Source organism: Lipotes vexillifer, unplaced genomic scaffold (genome assembly GCF_000442215.2).
Source record: "Lipotes vexillifer unplaced genomic scaffold, Lipotes_vexillifer_v1.1 scaffold382, whole genome shotgun sequence".
Taxonomy (NCBI): Eukaryota; Metazoa; Chordata; class Mammalia; order Artiodactyla; family Lipotidae; genus Lipotes; species Lipotes vexillifer.
Genome location: NW_006780611.1, coordinates 4,472,075 through 4,481,588, shown reverse-complemented (window position 1 = coordinate 4,481,588; position 9,514 = coordinate 4,472,075). Strand labels below are relative to the sequence as shown.

At 40.2% G+C, this 9,514-nt stretch overlaps 1 protein-coding gene across 1 annotated transcript in view; it reads right to left on the bottom strand.

The window, feature by feature from the left end:
* SMC1B (structural maintenance of chromosomes 1B) overlaps positions 1-9,514 on the bottom strand; it is an 86,833-nt gene that overhangs the window by 50,370 nt on the left and 26,949 nt on the right. Inside the window, exons 6-7 of the mRNA XM_007454089.1 lie at positions 8,109-8,367; positions 7,034-7,174 (exon numbers count right to left, since the gene is read on the bottom strand). Coding sequence (XP_007454151.1) covers positions 7,034-7,174; positions 8,109-8,367 — 400 coding nt within the window. The remainder of the gene's footprint in view (positions 1-7,033; positions 7,175-8,108; positions 8,368-9,514) is intronic.

The following is a 9,514-nucleotide window of genomic DNA, read 5'->3' as shown; positions in this document are numbered from 1 at the left end:
TAGGGAAAGCATGTTCCAAGCAGAGGAATAGCCAGTGCAAAGGCCCTAAGGCAGAAACATGTCTAATACGTTCCAGGAGGCCATTACAGCTAGACCACAGAGAACAAGAGCGAGAACAGAAAAACAGGAGGTTTGAGAGGTAAATTGGGGTGAAAGGGGCAAGCAGATCATGTAAGTCTATGTAGGGCACTCAAGGACTTTGAATTAAACTTTATGTGCAAGGGGAAGTCACTAGAGGACTTCAAAAAGAGCAAGTTTCATGATCTGATTTAGATATTAAAAGCATCACTTTGGCTGCTGTGCTGAGACTATTATAAAGGAGACACAAGAGAGAAAACTTTCAGGCTACTACACTGATCTAAACAAAAAACAAAAAGATGGTGGCTTGGACCGTGGTGGTAGCAATAGAAATGGAGCGAAGTGGTAAGATTTTTGGTATACTCTGAAGGTGGAGCCAACACAATTTCCTAAAAGAGTAAAAGATGGACTCCAAGATTTTTGACCTCATCAGCCAGTAAGACTGATTTGTCATCATCAGAGATTGGCAAGACTATGTTTGGGGTGCATTTGGGTTTGAGGAGAAGTTCAGTTTGGGACTTACGTTTAAAATATCTATTCAATACCCAGAATGAAGATGATGAGGAAGCAGCTGGATATATGAGGTTGTGAGCTAGAAATACAAACTTGGGAGTCATCAACAGATGGTATTTAAAGCTATAAGAATACAGAGGGTATGGCCAAGGTGGAGGAGTAGGAAAACCCTGAATCCACCTCCTTCCATGAGCATACCAAAATTACAACTACTTATAGAGTAACTATGAGAAAAACCTGAAGACTATCAGAAAAGATTTGCCACAAAAGAAGATGTAAAGAAGGAACCACGAAACAGGTGAGCAGGGCAGAGACGTGGTACAGTCAGTATCAATACCCCCGGGGTTGGAGACTCATTAACAGAAGAAATATGACGATCGTAGAGGTTCTCCCCGAAGAGCAAGGGGTCAGAGCCCCACATCAGGCTCCCCAGCCCGGGGGTTCTGCACCAGGAAGGTGAGCCCCCAGAACATCTGGCTTTGAAAATGAGCAGGGTTTACATACCAGAGAGCCAGAGGACTGTGGGAAACAGAGACTCTACTCTTAAAGGGTGCATGCAAAATCTCATATGCTCTAAGTCCCAGCACAGAGGCAGTAGTTTGAAAGCAGCCTGGGTCAGATCCACTTGCTGATCTTGGAGAACCTCCTGGAGAGGCAGGAGGCAACTGGGATTCTTCCTGGGGACACAGATGCTGGTGGCAGCCATCTGGGGGAGCTCATTCTATTGTGATGACACCAGTGCCACCAAGCACTGTTTTGGAATCCTCCCTCTGGCCTAAAACCGCCCACCAGCAGTCCTGCACTGGTCATGTGGGGTCCAGGCACCACCCACCAGCGGTCAGCAGCAGCCCTGGGCCCTCCCAAGCTGTGCAGCCAGCCATGCAGGACCTGGCCTCACCTATTAGTGGGCCAGTAGCAGCTCTGTGCCCTTTAGGCTGCACAGCCAACCACATGGAAGCCTATCTCACCCTCCAGCAGCCACAACCACTGCACAAAGTAGGGCCTTGCAGCCAACAGGGCCAGGGGCCTGCCCCACCTACAGCATGCCCAAGTAGTTACCTCCCTGCCAACAGAAGGGTGCATGCAGCCCACACAGGGGGCAGCAGAGGGGAGTGTACTGCTGGGCCCCATAGGACATCTCCTACGTAAGGCTACTTCTCTAAGATTAGGAAGCAAAAACAACCTACCTAAAACATAGAAATACACACAGAGAATTAGGTAAAATGAGAGGACAGGGGAATATGTTCCAAATAAAGGATTAAGACAAAACCTCAGGGGACTCCCCTGGTGGCGCAATGGTTAAGAGAGCTGCGCTCCCAATGCAGGGGGCCCGGGGTTCGATCCCTGGTCAGGAAACTAGATCCCACATGCATGCCGCAACTAAGAGTTCACATGCCATAACTAAGGAGCCTGCCTGCTGCAACTAATGAGCCTGCCTGCTGCAACAAAGGAGCCATGTGCCACAACTAAGGAGCTCACATGCTGCAACTAAGGAGACGGTGAGCTGCAACTAAGGAGCCCTCAAGACACAACTAAGGAGCCCATGTGCTGCAACTAAGGAGCCCACATGCTGCAACTAAGGAGACTGCAAGCAGCAACTAAGACCCAGCACAACCAAATAAATAAATAAATATATTTTTTTATAGAAAGACAAAACCTCAGAAAAAGAACTAAAGGAAGTAAAGAGGAGCAATCCACCCCATAAAGATGCTCCAAGGTAATGATCATAAAGATGCTCACCAAAATAGGCAGAAGAATGGGCAAACACAATGAGAATTTCAACAGAGTTAGCAAATATAACAAAGAACCAAATAGATTAAGAATACAATTACTGAAATAAAAAGTTCACTAGGGGACTTCCCTGGTGGTGCAGTGGTTAAAAATCGGCCAGCCAATGCAGGGGCCACGGATTTGATCCCTGGTCCGGGAAGACCCCAGGTCTGGGAAGATCCCAAATGCTGCAGAGCAACGAAGGCCATGTGCTACAACTACTGAAGCCCACGTGCCCTAGAGCCCATGTGCTGCAACTACTGAGCCCGTGTGCCTAGAGAAGCCACTGCAATGAGAAGCCCACACACTGCAATGAAGAGTAGCCCCTGCTCACTGCAACTAGAGAAAGCCTGTGTGCAGTAATGAAGACCCAATGCAGCCAAAAATAAATTAAAAAAAAAAAAGTTCACTAGAAGGAATCAACAGAAGATTAGATGATACAGAGGAATAGATCAGCAATCTGGAAGACAGAGTACTGGAAACTGCCCAAGCAGAACAGAAAAAAGAATTTTAAAAAATGAGCATAGTTTAACAGACCTCTGGGACAATATCAAGTGTACTAACGTTAGCATTACAGGGGTTCCAGAAGGAGAAGAGAGAGAAAAAGGGGCAGAGAACTTATTTGAAGAAAGAATAGCTTAAAACTTCCCTAACCTGGGGAAACAAACAAACATCCAGGTCCAGGAAGCACAGAGAGTCCTAAACAAGATGAATCCAAAGAGATCCATACCAAGACACTTTATAATTAAAATGGCAAAAATTAAAGATAAAGAGAGATTCTTAAAAGCAGCAAAAGAAAAGCAACTATTTATGTATAAGGAAACTCCCGTAAGACTGTGAGCTGACTTTTCAGCAGAAACTTTGCAGACCAGATGGGAGTAGCACAATATACTCTAAGTGATGAAAGGGAAAAACCTACAACCAAAACTCTACCAGGCAAGGCTATCATGCAAATTCGAAAGAGTGAAAATGAGTTTTACAGATAAGCAAAAGCTAAGAGCTCAGCACCACTGAACTGGCTTTATAAGAAATGTTAAAGGGACTTTTCAAAATGGAAAAGAAAAGGATACAACTAGAAATCTGAAAATTATGGAAAGAAAAATCTCACTGGTAAAGGCAAACCTACAGTAAAGGTAGTAGATAAACCACTTATAAAGCTAGTAGGAAGGTTAAAAGACAAAAGTAGTAAAATCATCTGTAACCAGAATAAGTAGTTAAAGGATATACAAAACAAAAAGATGTAAAATATGATGTCGAAAGCATTAAACTTGGGACTTCCCTGGTGGCGCAGTGGTTAAGAATCTGCCTGCCAATGCCGGGGACACAGGTTTGAGCCCTAGTCTGGGAAGATCCCACATGCCACAGAGCAACTAAGCCTGTGCGCCACAACTATTGAGCCTGTGCTCTACAGTCCACGAGCCACAACTACTAAAGCCCACATGCCTAGAGCCTGTGCTCTGCAACAAGAGAAGCCACCGCAGTCAGAAGCCTGTACACAGCAATGAAGAGCAGCCCCCGCTCACTGCAACTAGAGAAAGCCCACGCGCAGCAACGAAGACCTGACGCAGCCATAAATAAATAAATAAATTTATTTATTTAAAAACAAAAACAAAAAAACCATTAAACTTGGGCTTCCCTGGTGGCGCAGTGGTTGAGAGTCTGCCTGCCGATGCAGGGGACACGGGTTTGTGCCCCGGTCTGGGAAGATCCCACATGCCGCGGAGCGGCTGGGCCCGTGAGCCATGGCCGCTGAGCCTGCACGTCCGGAGCCTGTGCTCCGCAATGGAGGAGGCCGCAACAGTGAGAGGCCCGCGTACCGCCAAAAAAAAAAAAAAAAAAAAAAAAAAAAATTAAACTTAAAGAGGGAGTAAAAATGTGAGGTTGTTAGAATGCAATGGAACTTAAGATATCAAAATAATCATATGTATACATGAATCATATATATTACATGTTACATATGACATAACATGTTCATATATTATATATGAACCTCATGGTAACCACAAACCAAAAGCCTATGACAGATACACACAAAAAAAGAGGAAGGGAATCCAAATATAACACTAAAAATAGTCATGAAATCACAAGGGAAGAGGACAAAAGATGAAAGGAATAAAAGATAATTACAAAGTGACCCAAAAACAATGAACAAAATGGCAATGAGTACATACCTATCAGTAATTACTTTAAATGTAAATGGACTAAATGCTCCAATCAAAAGACATGGAGTTACTGAATGAATTTTTTAAAAATGTATATGCTGCCTACAGGAGACTCACTTCAGATCTAGAGACACACACAGAGTGAAAGTGAGGGGATGGAATAAGGTACTCCATGCAAATGGAAACAAAAAGAAAGCTGAGGTGGCAATACTTATATCAGACAACAGTCTTTAAAACAAAGATGGGCATTATTATATAATGATAAAGGGATCAAACCAACAAGAAAATATAACATTTTTAAGTATATATGCACCCAACATAGGAGCACCTAAATACATAAAGCAAATATTAACAGAGACATAAAGGGAGAAATTGACAGATACACAAAAACAGGAGACTTCAACACTCCAGTTACATCAATGGACAATTCATCCAGACAGAAAATCAATAAGGAAACACTGGCCTTAAACAGCACATTAGATCAGATGAAATTGATAGATATATATATGACATTTCATGCCCAAACAGCAAAATAAACATTCTTTTCAAGTGCACTTAGAACATTTCCCAGGATAGATTGGATGCTAGGCCACAAAGCAGTCGCAATACATTTAAGAAGACTAAAATCATATCAAGAATCTTTTCTGACCACAACAGAGACTAGAAATCAACTACAAGGAAAAAACTGCCCAAAACACAAATATGTGGAGACTAAACAATTACTACTAAACAACCAATGGATTGATGAAGAAATCAAAGAAGAAATTAACAAAAACACCAAGACAAATGAAAATACAATGATCCAAAATCTATGGAATGCAGCAAAAGCAGTTCTAAGAGGGAAGTTTATAGTGACCTAAACTGAGGTAGCAGCTTTGAATGGGAGAAGATGTTTGCAAACAATATATATGATAAGGGGTTAACATCCAAAACATAGAAAGAACTCATACAACTCCACATAAAAAAAAAGACCTGGACTTCCCTGGTGGCATAGTGGTTACGAATCTGCCTGCCAATGCAGGGGACACAGGTTCGCTCCCTGGTCCGGGAAGATCCCACGTGCTGTGGAGCAACTAAGCCCACGTGCCACAACTACTGAGCCTGCACTCTAGAGCCCACGAGCCACAACTACTGAGCCCACATGCCACAACTACTGAAGCCCGCACCCCTAGAGCCCGTGCTCTGCAACGAGAAGCCACTGCAGTGAGAAGCCTGTGCACCGCAATGAAGAGTAGCCTCTGCTCGCCTCAACTAGAGAAAGCTTGCATGCAGCAAAGACCCAATGCAGCCAAAAATAAATAAAATAAAATAAGTTTATAAAAATAGAAAGACCTAATTAAAAAATGGGCAGGGTACCTGAATAGACATTTTTCCAAGGAAGACATACAGACAGGCAGCAGGCACATGAAAAGATGCTCAACATCGCTAGTCAGCAGGGAATGCAAGTCAAAACCACAATGAGATATCACCTCACCCCTGTCAGAATGGCTATTACAAAGAAAACAATAACAAGTGCTGGCGAGGATGTAGAGAAAAGCAGCAGGAAATGCAAGTCAAAACCACAATGAGATATCACCTCACCCCTGTCAGAATGGCTATTACAAAGAAAACAATAACAAGTGCTGGCGAGGATGTAGAGAAAAGTGAACTCTCTTACTGCTGGTGGGAATGTAAATTGGTGCAGCCACTATGGAAAACCTTATGGAGGTTTCTCACAAAATTAAAAATTGAACTACCATATGATCCAGCAATACCACTCCTGAATACTTATGCAAAGAAAAGAAACACAATAATTTAAAAAGATATATGCACTCCCATGTTCACTGCAGTATTTTTTACAATAGCCAAGATATGGAAGCAACCTAAGTGTCCATCAATAGATGAATGGATAAAGATGTGGTATATTATATATACAGTGGAATGTTACTCAGCCATAAAAAATGACATACCTATCCTCATTGTTCACATTAAGAAATCAAAGTTCAGAGAAGTGAAATGATTTATTTATACCAGCACAGGTCAGTGACAGGACAAGACTGGATGGAAGCCAGGTCTGCCTTACTCTAAGGCAGAACACTGTAATGCTGTCTTGATAGTTACCTCTCATGTAGACTATTAAGCTCCTCTTGGGCTATGTCCTTAATGTTTCCAAATGACTTTTCACCTACATTATCATACTTGTTTTTTTCCTTTATCGACCCTCCTCCTAACCTCACAGGACTAACCTACATGTAAGAATAGACAATATCATCTGTCCACACCTATCATTATACAGGTGCACATAAAATGCTTACTGACTATATGAATGAAGACACTGTCTGTTTAGATCTTAGACCATGAAAGAGTACCTAAATGATACAATACTAAGCAGCCTAACAGGTAATCCAGAAAATTTAATTAATTCCTTATGTCTGATGTAAATCCATTTATATACTGAAAAACCAATATAAAAAAGGGAATAAATTTTCATGAAAAATAATTCTAAATCATTACTACCCAAACCAAGGTACCTGAGCTTCCCCATGCCTCCTCTTTTCATATGCCAGTCTTTCTTCATCAGCCTTTTGTTCCCACTGCAGCTTTTCCAATTGTTGGGTCATTATAGCCACTTTCTTTCTTACTTGTTCCTTAAGTTCTTTGTATTGATCCAGCTGTATAAAGAGCATTTAAACATTGCTAACTCACTTAAAGAAGCATGAGAGGAAATTCTTTATATGCTATCCTTCACTAGCAGATAATTAAACTTATCAAAATTATGTTTTATATAAATTAGACCATAATTAGCCATTTTCTCTGGCTAAGATAGCATGAACGTAAAATGAACGTCTTATTTAAAACTGTTTACATAGATCAATAAGGTATTCAAAACCAACTCTATAAGGTCTCTATAAGAAATTCTTAAAAGAGAAAGAGCATTAAAACTCATTAAAATTCTTTAAAAAGTTCAGAGAAAATTGTGTATTTTTCTATTTATACAGTCACAATTATTTTAGTATATATATTGTGATATAAGGTTATTATAAAATTAATGAAAGAGATAAATGACAAATTTAGTTGAGGGAATATTTGAACTCAATTATAAATTTTTGGATATCTACTATTGACTTATAATTAAATCTTATGTACTAAATGGATATTAATTAATCACTTAACATTTTAAATAGTCTTAAGGAATCAATTTCCCTTCTGTCAATTAAGTGATCATGTTTCTTCACAGCCATATATTATCTGACTTTTAAGTTTTTACCATATTCATGAGGAAAAAAATGATTACCTTAAAAACATAAGAACATAATTACCTTTTATTACAAAATGATACCATGTAACCTCGTTGAAGTATTTTCTATGAATTTAATTAACTCATGTTATAATGTCATCTAATTTTATGAAGGAAAAATAGCCTACTGTAAAGATTAAATTTAGATTCTACATATAGGCTGAAAATTTTAAATCCTAATTAATTTAAATTCTGAGGAAAATCTCCTAAAATATCAGAAAGAGAGGTCATCCTTTAATTTTTTTCTAATTAAAAGGAGAAGCTGAAACAATAGAAACAAATGATTTCCCATATGTCAACTTTTTCACCTGACTGGCTTCTAGTTCAATGTCTCGCCCTTTAAGTAAAATTTCTTCCTCAATCTGCTTTTCAAAACTTCTCCATGCACCATCTAAATCAACCAGCTCTGTCTCTAAGGCCTTTATGTCATCTTCCTGTTTAGAACATTGTTTTTCACTGTCCTTTATTGATTTCTTAGCCACATCTAACTTCTTGAGGTGGTGAGAAGTGTTTTCTTTAGCTTTAATGTATTGAGGCCTCTTCTGATTTAAAAGTGCTTCAAGAGATCTAAAAAGAAAAATAAAGTTTGCTTTAAAGGAAATTTAATTTTATAGTATATAAAGGGAAGAAGTTCTTTTGATCAAACTATACATTTAAAAAGAAACAATAAAAATTGACTTTCAGAGACTATAAGCAGATCAGTGGTTACCAGATGGCAGAGGAGAACCAAATAGGTGAAGCATAGGGGAATTTTTTTTTAAATACATTTATTTATTTACTTATTTACTTATTTTTTGGCTGCATTGGGTCTTCGTTGCTGTGCACGGACTTTCTCTAGTTGCGGCTAGTGGAGGCTACTCTGTTGCAGTGTGCAGGCTTCTAATTGCAGTGGCTTCTCTTTGTTGTAGAGCATAGGCTCTAGACACGTGGGCTCCAGCAGTTGTGGCTCGCGGGCTCTAGAGCACAGGCTCAGTAGTTGTGGCTCACAGGCTTAGTTGCTCTGTGGCATGTGGGATCTTCCTGGATCAGGGCTTGAACCTGTGTCCCCTGCGTTGGCAGGCGATTCTTAACCACTGCGCCACCAGGGAAGTCCCAGGGGAATTTTTTAAGTGTGATTAAACTACTCTGTATGATACTGTAGTGGTGGACATATGACATCATGTATTTGTGAAAACTTACAGAAATTTACAGCACCAGGAGTGAATCTTAATGTATCAAATTTTAAAAAATTATTTAGGAGGCTGAGGGATCCTAGACAGAATGTAGAATGTGACAAAAGAACCTAACTGTATTACAAATGTATGAAACAACCTTATTGAAGAGGGTGGGGGGAAACGTGCTAACCTAAGTAACTCTGGAAATGAGTGGAGTCCATAAAACTAAAAGCAAAAGGGATTGTACATAAGCCTTGTACTCTAGTTGAAGCAACTCTAGTTGCTTCCCACAAGGATATGGGTTAATAATTCTGATATTGCCATACACGATTACTGGAATTGAACAATTAAGCAAATGGATGGCAGACTGTGGAACCCAGATTTCTTACTGTTGGAATAGGAGGTTACAGATAAGCAAGAAAAGGTCAACATCAATAATGATATGGGACTTCCCTGGTGGTCCAATGGTTAAGACTCTGCACTCCCAATGCAGGGGCATGCATTTGATCCCTGATTGGGGAACTAAGATCCTATATGCCGCGTGGTGCAGCCAAAACAAA